Here is a 22,450-nt window from a genome sequence, read left to right on the forward strand (position 1 = left end):
CTGAAGAAAATATCCATCGCTACTTCGTTTTCATCACAACTTGTTACTTTTCAATCTGTTCCTCACACAATGCTGACATATAGCTTCAGAAGTCTTTGTTGCGCATCAGCTTTTGGAGCTTGAAATCCTCAGTAGCCTTGTAATTGATGTAAAAGAATGACCAGTACATTCGTCAGTATTTTTCCTTTTTTGTTCCTCAAATGAAAGTCAGTCATGGAATTTGAAGCAACATGAGAATGGAATAGAATTGAATTTTCATTTTAAAGTGAACTAATCCTTTAAAAGAGGCTGAAAGTATTTGATTCTTTTGGTCTTTTTTTGAGTTGCCTTTTCTGAAGAAAACAAGCAGGAAAAAAATGTTCACATCCATCCGCCACTGCTGCGAGCGCTAGTTACTGTGGCAACAAGTAAAAAGTCATTATCTCTAATTGACACCATGGCAGGTTCAGGTGTTTTCATAGTTTGCTTTCACTCTCTAGAGACTGAGGGGCAGATGTCTTGTGTTCGCTTAGCATTTGGTTTCCTTCTCTCTCCCTTCTACTTACACTCTTATCCTCTTGCCTTGAGTTGTTTGTTAGTTTTGAATGATTTTTTCTTTCCTCTCTTTCTCATGGAGAACTTCCGCCCCATGTTTTCCACAGTGTAATTAACCAGAAGGGGAAAGTGCACCATCATCTCCTGCTTTAGGAGCATGTCTGGGCTTATATGAGAATTTTACAATGCTCTTTAAGTGAACATGCCCCATGAGTGAGCCACTGTTGCAACCAAGCCCAGTTAAGTCCCTGTCAGATCATTGTATTGTTCTTCTGTATAGTCCTTTCTCTCTTACTTTGTCTTGTTGGTTCACGTTGGTTGTATCACGATTGGAATTTATAGGTTTATTGCAATGCCATTAAAATGTAGATAACAATATTTAAGGCTTCTCTCTCTCTGGTTATCAGCAGAACTGCCAACTGACAGGAAGTACAAACTAAAACTGTGGCTTGAATATGTGGCTGATAGTGTGCTTAAACAGGCCATGCCAGTCAAGGAAATAACAAGAAAACATTTATTTTTTGGTCAGGAATAATTTTTAAAGAAATATTTCACACACACACACAAAATGGCAATATTAGCTGTATGTCATCCAAAGGTTTTAGATCCAGTTACTGTCGTCAGCCAAAGCTGCTCAATTTTGTGGTCGGTGCGTAACCCAAAATGCTGCTGTTTGCAATATAAACCTGTGGGTTAGTTATAAGACTATCCATTTGCCATGTTTATTAACTTTAGTTAGTCATCAAGGTTACAGGCATTATTCATGACTATCGTGAGAATAGAAGAAATGCTTGACATTGGTTATTCATTCATAAAGATTATATTCTGTTCCTATAAGATGTTATATTAGAGTCACACCTGTTATTAAATACAGTTGTAAGTCCCAAACACTATCTGCATTTACATGGAAAAATGTCAGTGTAACCACGTCAATCGGAATGAATTGGCCAAATCCGATTAAATTATCATTCGGATTGTAAGGGGTGATTTAAACCTTTTCTAATCTTATCGAGAGGACATGTAAACACTTGATCGGATTGAAAACTGAAACTGGAAAGCACTGTGCATGTGCAATGATGTAGAAATGTCGTAATGGTGTAATGACGCATGGAACAAGCTTGTTGTTTTTGAATGAAGTGTGATAAATGACTGACGTGTCGTTCTAAAATTCTTCTTCCACTCGTCGTCTGTGAAGTGGAGCATGCAGGACAACGTCCCACCAATCCTTGTTTCGGAGACTCATCCATAGAAAGGGGCATTTTACTGCTTGATTAATATGAGCAGCACGGCACAAAGCTTCATGTGCTTCCGAAATAGATTAATATTGATTTTGGCTTAGGATCCGATATAGATTAATATTATGTCTGCTCTTTAAAACAAAGATAAGAAGCAATGTAGGAGAATGGTCAGTATGCGCAAGCAGTGGGAAACTGTATACTTGTGCATTAGTGCGTGCATTATGCGCATGCCAAAAAGTCAAATCAGATTTAAAGCTTGTGACATATAAACGCGCACATCATCCCGATCACTTTATTTAGCATTCATGTAAACACTATGTTTGGATTCATCAATCAGAATGAATTCATTCTGATTGAAACAAAAGCGGACCATGTAAATGTAGCTACTGGCTGTGAATGTAGCCATAGAAATGTAGGATTTCACACTTGAAGCTCTCACACAGCGGCCTTGTCATTTGTTTTAATTGGTGTCATAATCCAGCAGCGCAAGAACATATTTCTCACCTACATCAAAGAAGAAAGTGTTTTAATGTTATAAATTCATTTGAAGAGACCAGACTGGTTAATGAGTGAGTGCATATGTGTGTGTGTGTGTGTGTGTGTGTATAAGAGACTTTGACACTCACTATCATTGCAAGAGCAGATGGTACATTATAAGTGTAGCGTATGTGTGTAAGAACCATCTGTTTGAAATAGAGTAACCCTTCTGTGCTGGTGTCCCATAGGTTATGGTGTTTAAATATAACATGCTTGCATAACACATATACAATATATCATTACACATGAACCAACAGGGTTCCCCATGGTTATGGAAAACCTGAAAATATCAGGGACTTTCAAGGCCTGGAAAAGTCATGGAATTAATTTCTTAGAGTATTAGAAGTCATGGAAACTCTGTACACGTTTAAATTAATCAGTCAAACCGGTTGACAAATCAGACCAGATTCAGCTAAAGACTCTCAACTGGAATGATTCTTAAAATCCTTATCCAGGACTTAGAAAGGTCATGGAGAAGTCAAGGATATTCATTAGTCGAAAAGTGTGAACTACAGCATGGATTCAGGTTTGACAGAGATTTTATCTAGTCTCTAGTTATGCATCATTAGATTTTTAACAAAACTAGTTTCACTCAAGCAAAGTATCTGTCTTTGGTTCATGGTTTGAGAGTGATCTAAGGACTTTCAAGGCTTGGCTGCCTCTTTTTGTAGCACAATTAACTAGCCAATTAGCCTGTAAATCTCTGCTCTTAGTGGGATAGATTGGCAGCTGGGATAGAAGGGAGTGTTCAGCCCTGAAGGAAAGGAGGCATTGTGTAATTACAATTGCCTCTTTGTGTGGTAGCGTTGTGTACATTTGCACCTGCCTGTTTATGCGAGTGATGAGGGTGTGTCTGTACACATTTTAGTGTTTGAATGGATACAGTATAGTGTATATATTTTATTAGTCTTGGGGTATTAAATCCTGCTCCTGGAGGGGTCACCTTTCTGTACACTTCAGCTGCAACCTGCTTTAACACACCTGGAAGTTAGTTTTTAGTAATCCTGAAGACCTTGATTAGCTGGTTCAGGTATGTTTAATAAAGATGGGAAATTCTGCAGATTGATTACCCCTGGCCTTAAGGGGGCATTCACACTGCCAACAGTAATGCAAGTGACTGGAAGTCTTTCATTTTCTTTTGAGAGCTGGTGACAGCAGATTTAGATAAAGGTTTCATGTTCCCTCTCAAGTGAGGGAAGCCACACAAATATACCCAAAAGAACCAGTCTCCAACCAACACCGTCCATCTTAAACACCTGCTACAGTTTCCTCAAGTTCTTGCCAGAGTTTTTAGGCCTGTTGTCAACTGTCCCAAAATGTAGGAAGAGAAGGCAAGAGTAAAATCATATTTAGAAGAGTGACTCCATGAGGGACTTTCAAATGAAGGTCGTCTGTTTTTGCAAAGGCTGCACAGTAGGTGTTGTGGACTGTGGAGGTTGGCGTGGACTGCAGTGTTTGTGTGTGGCTGAAAAGAGGGAGCCCCTATCGCTGTCAAACCTGCCACCATGCCTGCTGGTGTGAGGAATTAATAGCTGTCATCACGCGCGGCTCCCTGATGAGAAATATTTAGTCTTTATCGTGAGAGAGAGTCACGGTGTTAGAAAAGAGTTGCAGCAGCTAACCTCAACTATTTCTCATTGCTCTACACGTTTTCCATTTTTTGTTGTTTTCCTTTCTCTTCAACCCTTCCTTTCTGACACTCAGACACATTCTTTCTTTATTTCTTTCTTCTCCCTACTTAGGGAAGCTGGCATTGGACATGATCACATGTTCTAGCTCCAATAAGAAATCCCCTGCTCACCTTGCCATTACAAGATTCTAGCACAAGCAAAACTCTGCAGCCAAAAGGCCATTTTTTTTTAAGTTGAGCAGAGGAGGATGATATTTGATGTGATTTGATGTCAATAACGAATTTTGACAGCGAAACCAGGCAGTGATAGGATCTAGGTCAGGGGTTTATGGTTTCAATGGTTGCTTTTTGTGTGTGTATATATGTGGATGTGGTTAACTGCATTATATCATGCCTGAAAAGCTAGTGATCATGGAAATGTGAAGATGCAAAGAGTGCTTTATTAATCCAGAGTAATCCAGTGTGCTTTGCATCCAAACCCTTGCCAGCCACGGTGATAATATAATCTTGGGTAGTGGCCTGGCTGTTTATGATGTACGAGCTTTGAGTCATGGGCTTATCTGTCTTTCTGTGACTACAGTAGTGGTCAACTGACAAGTACTGACACAAAGGTGAACTGCCACTTTTGTTAATCAACAAAGTCGGTGCTATAGTTCAGACAAGAGGTTTTCAAACTGTCTCTTGAGCCTCCTCCGCACTGCGCGTTTTGGATGTCCCCCTTATTTAACCAGCTGAATTAGCTCATCTGCTGATTAGTAGAGTATCCATGACCTGAGCTGCGTGTGTCCAAAACAGTAAATTCTGTGGAGCCTTTAGGTTTGAAATCCCTGGTTTAGACCAGGGGTAGCTAACCCTGCTCCTGGAGGCCTACCTTCCTGCAGACTTCAGCTCTAACTCTGCTCCAACACACCTAGCCGTCGTTTTCAAATAATCCCGAAGACCTTGATTATCTGGTTGTAACGTGTTTGATTAAGGTTGGAAAATGATCAAATATTAAATTGCCTGATTGGTGTAACGAATGCACTGTGTATGTGATTGAAGCTGGTACATTTACATTTAATGGGATTCACATGTCTTTTGCTTTCTGGCATCCTGGTTGGTGTGCATTATGCCTATTGGATCACTTATTTTATAGCAGCAGAGCAACATTTATTTTAGCCTCTCTGTTCTGGATATGGAGAATACAGTCTCTCCCTCTCCCTGGCCATTATAGCTTAATATTTTACACATCTTCATTCCCCTTTGTTCATCCTCCCACCCTCGTACGAATCTCCACTGCAGCATTAGACTCTCTCCCCAAGCAGGAAGTGTTGTCCGTGCAAAGGCTCTGTTCCTCAGCGCCCCAGGCAGTGCTCTAATGGAGTCCAGGTCTCGAGAGGGATCGGGGTGGGGGTGGGGGGGGATGGATGAGTAGACTATCTGCTCTTACGACCATATTAGTGGCGATTCGGTTGGAGGAATGAGTTTGCGAGGTGCATCAGTCAAACTAAACTGTGTTTGCTCTGCTCTTGCCTTGCTTTGTCACTATTGCCAGCTCTGTCTGCTATAATTCTTTTATGAAATGTGGCATTGACGAGGACATGCCGGAAATGGAAAGGGCCTGGGCACCAGCCCTGTGGGATACTGTATGAATGACCTCTCATTGTCTATGCTGCGTGGCTACAGTAAAGATAACACGCTAGAGAAGTGGAATGCTTTTTCATATAAATCTGATGCTGGACCAATATTTCTTCACATAAATGTAGCGCTGTGGTACGTCATTAGGAATAATACAAACACCAGCACATTATTTTTGCATGGTAAAACTCTCTCAACAATAACCATGTCTTCAATACTCAAACAATACATATCTTTGATTTACTGATGTTCAGGAACGTTTTCAATCTTTGCTTTCTTTTGAAGGGAATATAAAAAGCCATTTGATCTGTGAGAGTGTGTGTAAGTGGATGTTTACAGCTTGTCGGCCTGATTATGTGTGTGACTGTCTGTTTAGACAGGCTTCTTCAAAGTAGTTTGACAGGAAACAAATTGTAGTTTTCATTTCTGTTGCTATTAATTATAGTCTTTGAAATGGCTTTTGTCTGCTGCATTTTACTGTCCTGATACACATTCAGAAGGGCTGTATTGTTCTCGAGTTTGATTGTGTAGACTATGGAGTTTTTCATTACTGGAGGCTGATGGGACTTAAACAATCAGTTAACAATGGGCTTTTTTTTTCAGAAAGAGATGTTTTGGCTTCATCCAACTCTCTAGCCTGTATTTTCATTGTCTTTTTAGTCTTGCTACATATCAAAAGTCAGGGGGCCTTTGTAGCACTCAAAAAAATCAAAAAAGTGTACTAAAAATGTATTTTCACTTTTCTTAAAACAGCGTGTTCTTATCTGATGCAACCATAACCTTAAGATCAGAAAGAAACAGTCATGCAAAGCTTTACAGTACATCTATTAGACCGTATTGTATGGATTCCTCCCTGTGATCAGTTTGGCTCCTGCCATTTTAACAGGATTCTTAGCTTATGTGCAGGTCAGACCCAAGGCCAGAGGAATGTGATCTATTTTTAACAGTAGCCTAAAGCTCAGAAAACTTGTGGGGTTTAAACCTTAACTGTCCCTTAAAAGACTAAACTAGTCTTTAAACAAGCTTTGGAATGCCCTGATCCCTTATTGTTGCCCCCTGTCATTTAGTTAGCGGCAACCCGCCGTTAAGAGCAAGTGCGAGCTTCGCACCCTTTTCACCTTACATGCTGTTTTTGGTTTAGTTAACGACCATCTCTCGGATGATCTTTCTTATGCCTGCCAGCCGGACCCCCTTCTCCCTTTTTCACACCTCTACTCTTTTATAGGCCATGTTTGAGGACAAGTCCAGGCATATCCTCATCTATTAGTGACTGTATCCCAACATGAAATATAGGGTGAAGTCCTCAAGCCTGCAGGCTACATGCTAGCCAACCTTTGCCTTGATGGACCATATCATGTCTTATCCAAACATGGCAATGGATATGATTGTATCTAACCTCTGAGTGGTGGATTCTGGAACATCTGTCTTTGCCTTTTGCTAGATGATACTTTAGCATAGTGGTTCCCAATTTTATGCAGACTTGCTATTGTCTATAAGATTGTAGGGTGTTCCTTCCATTTGATTTTTTTTTTTTTTTTTTTCAGAAGGCCCTCCTAGCCACTATGTGCCCTCGATGCACACTTTTTTGAATTCACACTGATGCAGACTCATAGCGAGTAAAGGTGCAAGAAGTACCAAGAAGGCACAAGTACATTTTTATTAGACATTTAAGATATGTTTGTAGAACAGCCTGCACAATGATATGAGTGAAACCATGATATTAGGCCTCTGTGATTCACACTCTTGCCATGAGCTTGCACCTGCATAATGATAAAATGCTTCTTTATAAAAATAGACCAACTTGGTGGCATTCCACCTATTAAAAAGAAGCCAAAAAAGATAAGGAATTAATTAAACCAGACAAAGGAGGATGGGTTAATAAAAATGAAAGATAAGCCAATGAATGTTTAAGAAATGCTTGAATGAGTTGAATATTGAATGAGGATTTTGAACCAGAAGGTTAGATGCTCTGAATGCATCTTTGTTGTCTCCACCAATAAAGTCTAAGCTTTGGCATCTGGAACTCCGTGACTCGAGTGACTTTCTTGTAAAGAAGACTTTTTCCACGACGCAAGTAGCAGGAGAATTATCACATTTTTATTGCTATGGTAGCCAAATCCAACTTGCATGTGAACATTTTCAATTAGGTTTCCTTTCTATTCTAAATTGTAATTTATTGCCAAATCTGAAGACCAGAGCCATTGTTCGACAACTGTGCATTAACATGAACAGTTATTTAGTGCTTGAATGTCTGCTTGAAGTGCTTGAATTTTTATTAGTTGATTTTGTATCAACAATACTGTTTTCATGTTTGTGATGTCTATGATTTGTTTGTTGCTGCATTAGCCCATCAGTGGAAAAACACAGGCTGATTTGGCTCTCATCTTTAGTTTGTAATTTTATCTCGTTTATAGCACTAATAGCATGCTGTCTGAACATGGAAAGACAAAGCAATGCACAGAATTACACAGCTGGGACAGATCAGATGTGGCTCTTGTGCTGGCGGCAAAGTGAGTGTTACAGAGAGCCAGGTCCTGAAGAGCTGAGGAATAATGAGCACTTCCTTAATTAGACTAATGACTTTTACAATTGGTCTTGAACCAGCAAGCATGGCATCACTTGTCATGTTGGTGACCCAACAGAATAGATGCACTTTTTTCTTTTGGTCCCAGAAGCCAGGAGTCACCACCTGGTTGTGTACAGTATGTGTGTCTGTCAATGACACATGGGTCATTGCTGATCTGTATCCAGGCAGCTGTCATTGTTTTGTACTTGAGAACTCTCAAGTGTTCCTCTGGTAAAATGAATTTTCAAGCCACAAAATGCATTCTTGTATCTTCCTCGTTGTTACATCTTGGATATTTAATATGGAAAGTATTACCATGCGTCCCACTTATGGCAACCTGTTCTTGAGCATGATTACATGATTACCTGCCCTCTATCAGCATGGATGATATAATTATGATATAATTACTCCCTCATAGCTTACTAACTGATAACTACATCTGATGGTCTCTGCCATGTCCTCATGATTGTGATTGGCTACAGAAAACTACAAAAAATAGAACAATTGAAGTCTCATTGCATTGGATGAATATAATGACTAAAATCTAAAGATTATACAGTATATGCATTGTCCATGGCGAATTTTTTTTTTTTTATTACTGTACTGCAGTGTATTTAATTTTTTACTATTTATACATTATTACACTATTTTAATGTAAGTTATCATAATTTAATGGCAGTATAAGATTGTTTTCAGGAAATGGAAAAAAATATATTTTTAATAATTAAACACTGTTGTAAAAAGTTGATATTGTGGCTTTATATATGGTATATTGCAAAACCCACAGACAGACGCAAAGGGTGACAAGAAGTAATGATTTATACAAGTAAAATATGAAATATGAAGATTAGGGGTGGGCGATATGACCTAAAATTAATATCACGGTATTTTTCATCTTTTGAACGGTGACGGTATAATATCACGGTATAACTTTTTTTTTTCACCAATAAAGAAATTTTCATTGATTTACTCCTTGATATTTATTCCTTTATAAGCAGTTATATATTACTGTATTCTAAATATAATTAGCCTATGTTTTATCCACAACTTTAAATGCTTTAATTTAGGCTATTTTGTAACAGCGCCACAGTTTAGCGCACCACGTAGAACACTCGGGAACCGCACCTGTGGCTGGCTGCACTGCTGCTTCGTGCTCAGTAAGGAATATAGGTAGTAATCTCTATGTGTCTGTCTGTCCGTTTGCATTTTGATTATTTCGAGAACCGTTCATCCAATCGACTTCACAAGGGAGTGCAGTGTCGCATTTGGTGCAATATAGACAGACACGCGAGACGCGACACGTTCAGAATTAATAGTAAACTACAGAACAGCGCAAGCGGGAAGCGGCGCACCTCACGCGAGCAGGGCGGCTATATTCTCCGAGAACGGACACTGCACTAGTGATATAAAACGCACACAGTCTGTTAATTAAGCAATACTTTTAAGGTAGTCTAATATTTTTCTGACTAACAAATTACTGACACAGTAAAGGGTAGATTTAAATAAAGAAAAACGAAATTTAAATAAAGAAAAACGAAATTTAAATAAAGAAAAAAACGAAATTTAAATACAGAAAAAATGAAATTTAAATAAAGAAAAACGAAATTTAAATAAAGAAAAACGAAATTTAAATAGGCCTAAAGAAAAACTAAATTTAAATAAAGAAAAAACGAAATTTAAATAAAGAAAAACGAAATTTAAATAAAGAAAAAAACGAAATTTAAATACAGAAAAAATGAAATTTAAATAAAGAAAAACGGAATTTAAATAAAGAAAAACGAAATTTAAATAAAGAAAAAACAAAATTTAAATAAAGAAAAACGAAATTTAAATAAAGAAAAAACGAAATTAAGTTTGCCTAAATTAAAAACGAGATTAATTTAGATTGATAATAACGGGTAAAAAGTCTAATACATTTTGTTTATTCTATTTTCCACAATGTCAAAGCAACAGCAGCAATACAAGCTCAGGCATGCACTTCGGTTCATACAAACTCCGCTGTTCTGCGCTCTAGCCAGAGAACACTCTTGTTGCAGGAACACTCAGGCGTCGGTTCTATTTCTAGCATGCACGCGTTTTCCGCTTGGCTCGAGCCGCGCCTGAGACGCGTGTCTCACGCAGGCAGTGTGCAAACTCCAACCTTTTAACATGGGAGCCGAAATAAAAACAGACACCCAACGCAGCTGAGACTCTCACGCCAGCAGCCAGTGTGTCGCCGGCCTTATTCAAGCGCGAATGAGAACCGTTTCGCGGGGGATCCCAGGTGTCAATAAAACAAAAACAAAAACGTTTTTTCGTTGTTGTTTTATAAATGCTCTGACAATTGTTTAATAAATGTTCAATCAAAATGCAAAACATCGCGTCTTTTTATTTATTTATTTTTTTTTATTTATTTATTTTAGTCGACTAAATCGTTGTGCAGGACAGGACTTTGGTCGACTAAGCATTTCTTTGGTTGACTACAGCCCTAATGTAAATGCAGCCGTTCAAGGAACATAATTGATTTATTACGGTATTGACGGTATTAGAAAATCCATGTCGTGGCGCAATGTCACACCGGTGATGACTATGACACCGGTGTACCGCCCACCCCTAATGAAGATACAAGGTTACTGCCCAACCGAAAGGATAATGATATTATGTATTTTATAAAATATTTCATTTTTTTGTCAAATATTTTTAATTCATTATGGTCTTGAATTATCTTTTTGGGGTTCTGTGAGATACCTGGGTCTTCCTCTGTGAGATACCTGGGTCCTGAGAAGTGCAAGTGTAATATTTAACATATGAAATTGAGATGATGTTTCCGAGCTGTTGTGTTAGGGGAGCTGGTCAATGTTTAAACAAATGCTACACTGCCACACCCGCAGCACTACATTGCTCAGTGGCTCTCCACCTTGTTTTTACTGTAGTGGAGTACAATGACAAATCCATTTTTGACATTTCAGACCTTTTTCTCTGGGTAAGCTAGCATACCTCACTTTTGTGTTTGCTCTGTTGCAAGTGTCTATTGATTGCTGGCTAATCGTACTGCAGCAAAAGCTGAAAATGTTTCTGAGAGAGTGATATGATCATGATTCCACTGGTCTTATCACCAATCCTACATTGAACGACATGCTAAGGCTCAAACTTTGATACCTTTTTCCACTCTGATATGAAATGTTAGAAATTCAAGTGCAGTGTTATAACTTTTACATGTTTTCAAGAATGCTGGGCCAGTATACAGAAGCTATTTCGCCAGAGCAAATTCACCACAGCAGAATCATTACATTTGGCCCAGACTGTGACAGTGACATCTGCAACTGCAATCATGTGTCGCTTGTGATCGCTAGATGTAGTGCTTGAAGAGCTGTCGTCAGCACATTTACCTAGTCTTGCCTCCCAGGTGCTGCTGTTGATCTGGGAGATGGAGGTCTGTGGCACCTCTTCTGTAGTGCCTGTCCTTGGCGTAGACCCGAACAATTCTTTATGTTTAGATGACTCCCACTATGACAATCTGGTTATGTCCCAACTGAAGTGCCTTGATCTAAAAAGACATAGATATAGGTATATATACAGTGAGGAAAATAAGTATTTGAACACCCTGCTATTTTGCAAGTTCTCCCACTTGGAAATCATGGAGGGGTCTGAAATTGTCATCGTAGGTGCATGTCCACTGTGAGAGACATAATCTAAAAAAAAAAAAAAAATCCAGAAATCAAAATATATGATTTTTTATATATATATCAAAAATAAAAATAAATATTAACAGGTTGAGGATACTTTTTACACTTAACTCCATTTTGTGGAGTTCCACTCCATTCCATTATAGCCACGTCTTTTTTGGTTTGTCTCTGCATTTGGCAGGTTATTGGGGCTCTGAATTTCAAGAACAGTGTAAGTGCTCCTGTGAACTCGTCATCTATTGTCCAGAGGGTTCTGTTCTCTTTCGTAGACTTCTACAGGCCTTGACTTAATTTGTTTTGGTATCTACAAGGTTTCACCCTGTTAATGTTAATGGAGTTGTTAAAGTCTTTTTGAAAATTATTTTTGAGACTTATTGAGAGGATTTTTGTAAAGCGGCCAATATCCAGTGCTTCCTATTAAAGGGTTAGTTCACCCAAAAATGAAAATTCTGTCAGTAATTACTCACCCTCATGTTGTTCCAACCCTTTAAGACTTTCGTTCATCTTCGGAATGCAAATTAAGATATTTTTTTATTAAATATTAGAGCTGTCTCACTCCTCCATAGGCTTCTCTGTTATTGAAACTTGCCGGCCCAGAAGGTTAGTAAAGACAATGTTTAAAATAGTCCAACCCAGAAGCGCTGCTCTGTTACACTACGTGAACTCACTCAGAGGCCCACACAGAAGAAAATGAATAGTTGAATAAAGTCGTTATTTTTGTTTGTTTTTCCACATTTTTGGGTGAACTAACCCTTTAAGGGCGATTTTGTGTTTCCCTGGTTGCCTAATTAAAACTGTATCTCTGAAGCACTTACCACAGCTTTCATCTGTGTGTGTATATGTTTAGGGATTAGAATGTGATGCCTTATAGGGTTGAATCAATACAAAAAGTTTGACTTTGATATGATACCAGCCTCTCTTATTCCTTGGAATTGATACCTTTAGGTTACACATAAACAACCCTGGGCAACTTATGAAATGAAATGGGGACGGGTTGTGCCATATTAATCAAATACTTTGTAACTTTTGCAGTCACACATCCCTTACTGTACTGTAGTAAATTTCAACAGCCAGTACGAAGTCATTCATTTTGATGCAAAAACGTATACATTTACATTTACATTTATTCATTTAGCAGAATCTCTTGTAGTTATTTATTTGTTTCTTTTTTCAAAATCTAATTGTAATGTCTGTTTTATTTTTTGCAGGGTCAGATCCAGACTGGGCAAACCTGAAACCTACAATATTTCTGTGTCAAAGTGCCCCTGAAGAGAGGAGATGGGCTGGAATATTTCCACCTGCAGCACACCCGCCTAAGTCCAAAGGGACTCCTCTCCCCCACCCTCAAACCCCAAGCCTCTGCCAAAATCATGAATGGCCAGATGACTGTGGATTTATAATTTGATCAAGGGGATTGGACATACTGACCCTACATGGAAAAAAAAACCTAAAGCAACTTTCAGGATCATTAGAAATAAATTATTTTCCAGGCCTGAAATCATTTGGATGGAACCTCAGCCCAGCAGCTTTCAAACTAGAGCTTCTGGGAATGGCAAGATGAGCGCTTTCATTCGATGATGATGGCAAAAAAACAAGATGCCCGGGCACCAACCTACAACCTTGTTGTGGTAGGTTTGTCCGGAACTGAAAAGGAGAAGGGGCAATGTGGGGTAGGCAAGTCCTGCCTTTGTAATCGCTTTGTTCGCCCCAGTGCTGATGACTTTTATTTGGACCACACATCTGTTTTAAGCACAAGTGACTTTGGTGGTAGAGTGGTAAACAATGACCACTTCCTGTTTTGGGGCGAGGCGGTACGAATGTTGGAGGAGGGCGCTGAGTGTCGAATGCATGTGGTGGAACAGACAGAGTTTATTGATGACCAAACGTTCCAGCCACATCGAAGTACTGCCTTACAGCCCTATATCAAGCGGGCAGCTTCCAACAAACTGGCCTCTGCTGAGAAGCTTATGTATTTCTGCACAGATCAGCTTGGACTAGAGCAAGACTTTGAGCAAAAGCAAATGCCTGAAGGCAAGCTTTTAGTGGATGGATTCTTACTCTGTGTAGATGTGAGCAGGGGTATGAACCGAAACTTTGATGACCAGATGAAGTTCGTCACCAATCTATATAACCAGCTAGCTAAGACCAAGAAGCCAGTTGTACTTGTGTTGAGCAAGTGTGATGAAGGGGTTGAGCGGTACATTAAAGACTCTCACACCTTTGCCTTGGCCAAGAAGAATTTGCAGGTTGTTGAGACTTCAGCACGCTCTAATGTCAATGTTGACCTTGCTTTCCTTACCTTGGTGCAGTTGATAGATAAGAGTAGAGGGAAGCCCAAGATCATTCCTTACTTTGAAGCCCTCAAGCAGCAGAGTCAGCAAATAGCATCTGCTAAGGACCGCTATGAGTGGCTGGTTAGCCGCATTGTGAAGAACCATAATGAAACATGGCCCAACACCAATCGTAGAATGCAGACATCACCTGAATACAAAGAGTATGTTTTCCTTGAGGGTACTTCCAAGGCCAAGAAATTATTCCAGCAACATGTACACAGACTCAAGCAAGAGCACATAGAAAAGCGGCGTAAAATTTATCTTAGCACACTCCCACAGGCTCTCAACTCATTGGTTCCATGCCTGGAAGAGATTGATCACCTAAGCTGGTCAGGAGTACAGAAAGTTCTCGAGAATAAGCGGGAATTCTCCCACTGGTTTGTCGTATTGGATGACACACCATGGGAAACAACACCACACATTGACAACATGGAGGATGAACGCATTCCCCAGGACCTTTTGGAAACCCCTGCAGCAGAGGCAATCTATGAGAGTCACTTAGAACACCTGCGCAATGAGCGAAAGAGGGCAGAAATGCGTTGGGAGTTCAAAGAGAAACTTGCGTCTTCGCCATTTGTTACACCTGGCAAACCTTGGGAGGAAGCTCGTAGCTTTATCATGAACGAGGAGTTTTATCAGTGGCTGGAGGAGCCAGAGTACCTTGACATCTATAACAAATACCAGAAGATTATTATTGACCAAGCCAAAGAGGACTTCCAAGAACTTTTACTGGAGTACTCTGAATTGTTCTATGAGCTTGAAGTTGATGCTAAGCCCAGTAAAGAAAAAATGGGTGCCATCCAAGAGGTTCTTGGAGAGGAGCAGAGGTTCAAGGCCCTCCAAAAGCTTCAGGCTGAGAGAGATGCCCTGGTGCTCAAGCATATCCATTTTGTATACCACCCAACTAAGGAAACCTGTCCTTGTAGTCCACATTGTGTGGATGGCAAAATTGAGCAACACTTAGCCCTTCGTTTTCCCACTCGATATTCCTTTGATGGGAGCTCAAAATCACAGTTTGGTGAGGGAAAGGTAGATAGAATTAATCTTGTAATTCTTGGCAAAGATGGACTTGCAAGAGAGTTAGCTAATGAGATCAGAGCACTGTGCACCAATGATGAACGGTACGTTCTAGATGGAAGGACATATGAACTGGCTCTTCGACCTATAGAAGGAAATGTACGCCTTCCAGTAAACTCCTTCCATACCCCCACTTTCACCCCACATGGTTGCATCTGCCTCTACAACTCAAAGGAATCCTTATCCTATGTTGTTGACAGTATTGAAAAATTACGAGAATCAACCATAGGTAGAAGGGACACCAATCTAGGTCAGCTTCCCTTGTCTCTCCTGTTGGTCACCAAAAGAGGCGTTGGTTCAATTTCTGATATTGGGGGTGAAACAGCACAAAGCCTCATCCAACACGGTCAACAAGTGGCTAGCAAATTTCAGTGCAGTTATTTAGATCCTGCTTCCCCAGGTATGGGCTATGGTCGCAATATAAATGAAAAACATTTAAACCAGATCCTCAAAGGTCTGTTAGACACACGAAGACCGTCAGTTAGTCTTGGCAGTAGCTCCCCACCCTTGTTGCCTGCACTTGCAAGTTTCAGAGACTCTCAGCAGAGCACTGAGGACTTACGAATTGTAATGTGTCTAATGTGTGGAGATCCTTATGATGTTGACCAGCTTCTTTCCCCATTCTTGATGCCCCAGCACTGTCGGCCCTCTTCCAATTTATCCAGTGGAACATCAGTTTTGTTGGATTTATCTATTGGTGGCCAAAGGCAAAGCATTGATCTTGCTGTTCTATCTTACCACTCATCTTTTTCCTTGCGTAAAAGCGGATTGGTGCATGGTTACATAGCAGTGTACTCGGCCAAACGGAAGGCTTCCATGGAAACCCTTTGTGCCTTCCTTTGTGAGGTCCAAGACATTATTCCAGTGCAGTTGCTTGCTGTTGCAGAGACTCAATCGGAACTCGCAGACTCTGAGGTTGTCCGAGAGCAGCTTGCCCAAGGGGAGGAACTGGCCCATGAAATTGATGCACGTTTCAGCTCTGTGATCTGTGGACCTGGTGGTGTGGTGGGAGGCTTGCATCGGATAGACCACTTCCAGCCATTCTTTAAGGAGGTATTGGAGAAAAAAACCATTGTAGAGGCAACACATATGTATGACAATGTTGCAGAGAATGTCACCACTGAAAATGTATCTTCACCTCGATGTGGCTCTCCAAGCACCACGATGCTGGATTCAGAGGATGACATTGAGCCCTCCCCACCTTATCCCACATTACGGGATGATGGCACCTTGACCCATGGTGGAGGTTTCAAGCTCCCTGATTTGGAGGGTGATGCCTTCTCGCTCATCTCTGACATCAACACTTTTGAAAACAAGCTTAACAACAAAGTCCCACCTCAGGTGCGACCAAAGCCCAATGTCACCTTTGACATTCCCAAACCCCAAAACATCAGTTCATACATGGATCTGAGCCTACATGGACCTAACAGGCGCTCATTAGTCACCTGGCCACCAGGAACTGAAGGTGGTTATGATCCATCTGACTATGCTGAGCCCATGGATGCAGTATCAAAGCCTCGTCCCACAGAGGAGGAGAATATTTATTCTGTACCACATGACAGCACACAGGGCAAGATCATCACTATTCGCAATGCAAACAAGAGTCATTCTAACGGTGCAGGAAATGGATCAGACAGCGAGGCTGATAGCAGTTCATTAGAGCGTAGACGAAAGCTGTCTGCTCTTGGAGTTAAACCTAGGCTGTATCGTGATCGCTCCAAACGACTTGGAAAGTTTAGCAGCTTCCGCACAAGCTTTATTGGCAGTGATGATGAGCTTGGAGGTCTCCCCAAGACTAAAGAGGATGAGCTTGGTGCACAGAAAGGGGACAGTTCCTTAAATGAAGAAGGCGAGGACCCAAAGAGGAGGAATATCTTGAGAAGTCTTGGTAGAAGAACTACAAAGGTAAATTTTATGATATTATTTTAAAACATATATTTTGGAATTATGCTTCATGGTCTCATATATTGTTAAGATCACATTTACAGGCTAACTTTATACTTTAAGATCTATCTGTTTATTAAATACATCATATATTAAAAAGTCAGTTTGGGCCCAACTTCACTTTACACTGGATGTGAATTCAAGTATTGTGAGTGATTATCATAGCGATTTGGTATTTTTAACTTCACCTTATTTCAGTGGTTGTTTTTCCACTTATTTAGTAGAAACCGTGTGCTTTTAGATTGTGTTTAGATGTAAAAACACAGTGGCTATTTACTTTAGATGAACAGAAAAATTTACACCTTGATTTGAGCTTAAATATACAAAATCAATGTCTTAAAAAAGCACCAGTCGCATGTGAGAGACAGCTGACACAGAGTTCAAATATGTAAATCTGACCTATCTTTGTCACATCTTTGTGACGTTCACTTGATTTTGAACCCAGAAGAAAATGGCCCAAATCCAGATACTTCCATATGAAATTAAAATGAACTCACAACACATACTTTAACTCTAGAAATGCATTTTTTTGTGTTCACAACCCTTTAAATTCATTGTTCAGGTAAGATGTAGTCAATTTAAAAGATTATTTTACAGAAATTGTCTTTTGTCTAAACAATTTTGAGGTATGGTGGTATGCCTTGTTTCTTTTCTTGTTGAAAAGTAAATCCACAGAGAGAAGACCCAGTTGTTTTATTTAATGTTTCATGGTTGCACAGACTTTGGTCCTTTAGTTTATCTGGATGCCTGTGTGCCAAGCTTTGGTCAAGGTTGATTTTTGGTTATGCTGTGGTTTATGTCCATTAAATGGTGGTTTCTTTTAAAGAGTTTAAGTACTGCAAATAATTTTTTTAATGGCGGTTGAGTGCTGTTCATTGATAGTTCCTTCTACAGCATGGCCTTAACTATTTTTTTTGCTTGGAATACTACTATAGCGGTCACTCCCATAATACATTCACACAAGCAGACATTTTAGTGACTGCTGTTCTCTTTGAGCATGTGACAGCCTAAGGGCATATGAAAGCATTGAGCCACCAGTTCTTCTCATTGAACAGCAGTGTTTATTATTTCGGTAGGGTTAGAATGAGGCCATTGGGTTAAATCACCTTGCTTGCATTAATTGCCTTATGGGACTGATCCATAAAGGAACCCATAAAAAAGCAGCAGCCTAGTAGCCCCAGGGATCTGTACTGGTTTAAGCTCTGTTCAACAAAGACTGTCCCTTTTTTTATGTTAAAAGAGTTAGAATAAGCCTTTCCTGTTTTTGTCTACTATCCCATCCGCACTTTCTCTCTCTTTCTTAGTATGTTGGACTGCGAGGCCGGAAATGTTAACTCAGCCTTTTAAAATCTCCTCACCCAACAAGTGGAATGTTTTAAATTCCAGCGTCACCTAGTTCCATTTCTAATGCCCCCGTGACTTTGCACCAGCATCTGCAAAGCGAATGGTTACATGGTAGAGTTACCAGGGGACTGGTTGCAATGAGAAGTTTCCCAAAACTGAGTACTTTGTGCTCAGGTTAGTGAGGCATAAAACATAGCTAAACATTGTATTCATTCAAATTGTAACACTAAAGTATCCTGTCATGTCTGAAGTTGCAAATGGGTGGAGTAGCAGTTATTAACATGATGTAACTGGTTTGCTGTGTGCACCTTAGTCTGGGTTGCTGTGTGACCTGCATTGCAGGGTGAACGCATTACTTTTGCATAACATTGCCATCCCAGTAATACTCTCTGTGAACTGTAATTGGAGCACAGATTCTTTACTGAGAGCTTGGAGAGGGGAGGGTGGTAATTATGTAAACGTCTATTGAGAGGAGCCAGTAGGGATTTAGGTGAAATCTGAAAATGAGGAGAGGAGTGGGGAATGTAAGGAGATGTTAAAAAAAAAAAAAGAGAGAGAGAGAGGGAGGGAGGCGAATGTGGCATGGTTCCTGAATGTGTGAAAAGCAGAGCTTTGACCTGCGGATGTACCAGGAAGCTGGGATGCCTTTTAGCTATAGAGCAGACAGACTTGGGCCTAATAATCGTCGTGGCTTATTCTCTTGTCGACAGTACCTCAGACACACTGGCCAACGAGCCATGATGCCCTGCTGCAGAGAATTATGGGAAGGCAGGGGTCTGGGAGGGAGGAATGAGCAGTGTGTTCTCCTGCAGAACTCTAAACTCAAAAGTCAAACTCAGTGTACCTCAATATACAATGTCACATTGCTGGAATAACGTGAATGATTTGACCATGTCTAGGTTGGTCCCCAGTAAATATTTGGACACTTGTATGGCACTTAAAAACAAATGAATTTCATTGCATGAGATACAAAATATAAAACCAAGTGGCAACTAATGATGGTAGACCTTTTCTCAAAACTAGTCATTTCACTTTAATGAACTGGTATCAAGGTGATTTTAGCGGATATATGAAGTCAGTTCTCCTCAAGTTCAGAGTTACTACGTGTAGTTCTATGAACTATGAACATGTTTTACTAATATTTGACAACCATGTTAAGATGTTAAAATACATTTTGTCTTTTAATTTGAACAATATAACTTGTTTTTCAAAGCCTGTTGATATCCTTTTGTATGCAATTACATGTGGCTCAAGTATTACGTGCATTGCACCTAACTTACCTCTTGTCATTTTACCACAAAACAAAATGTGTTCCTCTCCTATCTTGCAGAAAACGCGGCCAAAGGGTCGTCAGTCATCATTGTCCAAACCTCCTGAGAGTAACTACTTTGGAGTTCCCTTGGCCAACGTTGTCTCGGCTGAGCGGCCCATTCCACTCTTCATTGAAAAGTGTATCCGTTACATTGAGATTACAGGTAAGTGGCACATAAGCAATATTTTGATGTTTTATCTTTACATCGGAGTGAGGTATTGGAATTAGCTAGATGCTAACACTTGCATGCTAACATAAACAGTGTGACCCCTTTTTATGAAATGGTAGTTGTGATCTGACAGCTGGTGGACTGTCTTCAACTCAATATAATGTGCTTTCCCATTAACAGTGGAGTACATACATTTTACATTTGCACAAAATGTGTACAGATAGATAAACCTGCTGAAGAGTAATGGTAACAACAAAGTATATGTACATTTCTGAAGCTAGTGGCTGTGGTCTTTAGCCTGCTTGTTAGTGTGCCTGCCTCCCATGCCTGTTGACGCTGGTTCAAATCCCACTCGGCATCCGGGTCAAGGCACCACTGCAAGTGATCCTAATAGCACAGTTGCAATGGTGCCATGACCTGGATGGGAGTGAGGTTTACTGAGTTGAGTGTAATTAAGGCAAGCTAGTATGAGAAATGCGAGTAAACCTCACTCCCCTTTCCTCAAGAGGTGTGCTAGTAACTGATGCTAGAGGCTGAAGTTAAATCCAACTTTTAGCAGTGTAAGTAGAAATCTTAGCTGATTTAATTTGATCTAGCTGGTCTCCCAGCTTGACCAGAAACCCCTCTAAAACCAGCAAACCAAACCAGTCTGGCCAGACTGGGAGACCTACTAAGACCAACCTTAGGCTGGTTTGATGTTTTTGTCAACAGGGTATATACCTAACTTGTATGTTAAAATGAATACATTTTAACATATTAAATTATCCCATAGAGCTTAGTATGCGAATAAGAGCCTCTTATATCTAGCATTATGGTAATGCAATGCATGTATGGAGGTATGTGCGCTTAAGTGCGTATCTACGCAGCTGTGATTTGGGTCTGTAGCATTAGCGCCATTAGCTTCCAGGGATTAAGCTCATCAACTGAGAGCAAGTGCATGTGCTCCGGCCAGTGTTTTCTGTAATGCTGAGTGTCGGAGAACACATCAGTATTCCCTCTGTGATGCATCAGTCCATCTGTAGTTTAGATAAACTCAACACTGCGCACCCTAGAAACCGTGACAAAAATGTGTTCCCTATCATTCTCTGTGGCAGCCCAAAAGAAAAAAAAAATCATAGCTAAAGAATCCACTACATGCTCTTATGTATTATTACATGCACACTACTTGAAGTGTATGCATTTCAGAGCCCTGACCCTTGAAGAGAGCACTCGACCCCACCCTTTGGATCATGTGTGTGAACCACTAGGGGCAGAGTGGAGTCAATGGACCTGTCATTTATAGTTTTCTCAAGTCAGCGCCTGATCTTTGTTCCTCATTTCCTTTTCACCCCGCCCCTCTCCCACCTTTTTTCATGTTCTGTTGTGTATGTGTGCAAGTTGCCAAGCCCCTTGCGGTAATTTTCTGCCTGATAACTCCCTCATTGAGATCGATATCACATAGCAGAAATGGTGAACAATCTTTCAGGCTCAGCTCTTTTTTCATGCTCTGTGGGTGGAACTGCCTTCTACAACAGCTTACAGCGTGATTTGCCGATAGTACTCTCAGTGTGAACACTAGAGAATATGCACTCGCTCATTCAAAGTGCCTTACCCATCAAAACAATACAACCTGACAACCTTATCAGAATTACACTGAATTGCTTTTACAAAGATTTTTGTAGAAAAATGTCAGTTTGACATATCAAGCAAGTCCCTGCTAACAGCAGCAGTTAAGAAGTGCTTCGTCATGCCAGCTCAGTCTTGTACATATAGCAACACTGTGTCTTTCACTGCCTCGTAAAATCTAAAATTACACAAAATAAGATACTTTGAAGAATGTTTGCAACTAAACTGTTGTGGTGCACCATTGACTTCCATAGTATTGAAAACAAAATCAATGGTGCACCACTAGAGAATATGCACTCGCTCATTCAAAGTGCCTTACCCATCAAAACAATACAACCTGACAACCTTATCAGAATTACACTGAATTGCTTTTACAAAGATTTTTGTAGAAAAATGTCAGTTTGACATATCAAGCAAGTCCCTGCTAACAGGGACTTGCTTGATATTAAAATTACCGCAAGGGGCTTGGCAACTTGCACACATACACAACAGAACATGAAAAAAGGTGGGAGAGGGGCGGGGTGAAAAGGAAATGAGGAACAAAGATCAGGCGCTGACTTGAGAAAACTATAAATGACAGGTCCATTGACTCCACTCTGCCCCTAGTGGTTCACACACATGATCCAAAGGGTGGGGTCGAGTGCTCTCTTCAAGGGTCAGGGCTCTGAAATGCATACACTTCAAGTAGTGTGCATGTAATAATACATAAGAGCATGTAGTGGATTCTTTAGCTATGATTTTTTTTTTCTTTTGGGCTGCCACAGAGAATGATAGGGAACACATTTTTGTCACGGTTTCTAGGGTGCGCAGTGTTGAGTTTATCTAAACTGTTCGGTTGTACTGGCATTCTTCAAAATATCTTATTTTGTGTTCAGCAGA

General features: G+C 40.2%; 1 protein-coding gene across 1 annotated transcript in view; it reads left to right on the forward strand.

Moving 5' to 3' along the window:
• Positions 1–22,450, forward strand: part of arhgap35a (Rho GTPase activating protein 35a) — an 80,403-nt gene that overhangs the window by 38,917 nt on the left and 19,036 nt on the right. The window contains exons 2-3 of the mRNA XM_084127524.1: positions 12,996–17,102; positions 19,816–19,960. Of these exons, the coding sequence (XP_083983650.1) occupies positions 13,362–17,102; positions 19,816–19,960 (3,886 nt within the window). The 5' untranslated portion in view covers positions 12,996–13,361. The remainder of the gene's footprint in view (positions 1–12,995; positions 17,103–19,815; positions 19,961–22,450) is intronic.

The sequence above is a fragment of the Abramis brama genome, assembly GCF_963993115.1.
Source record: "Abramis brama genome assembly, chromosome: 10".
NCBI classification, from domain to species: domain Eukaryota; kingdom Metazoa; phylum Chordata; class Actinopteri; order Cypriniformes; family Leuciscidae; genus Abramis; species Abramis brama.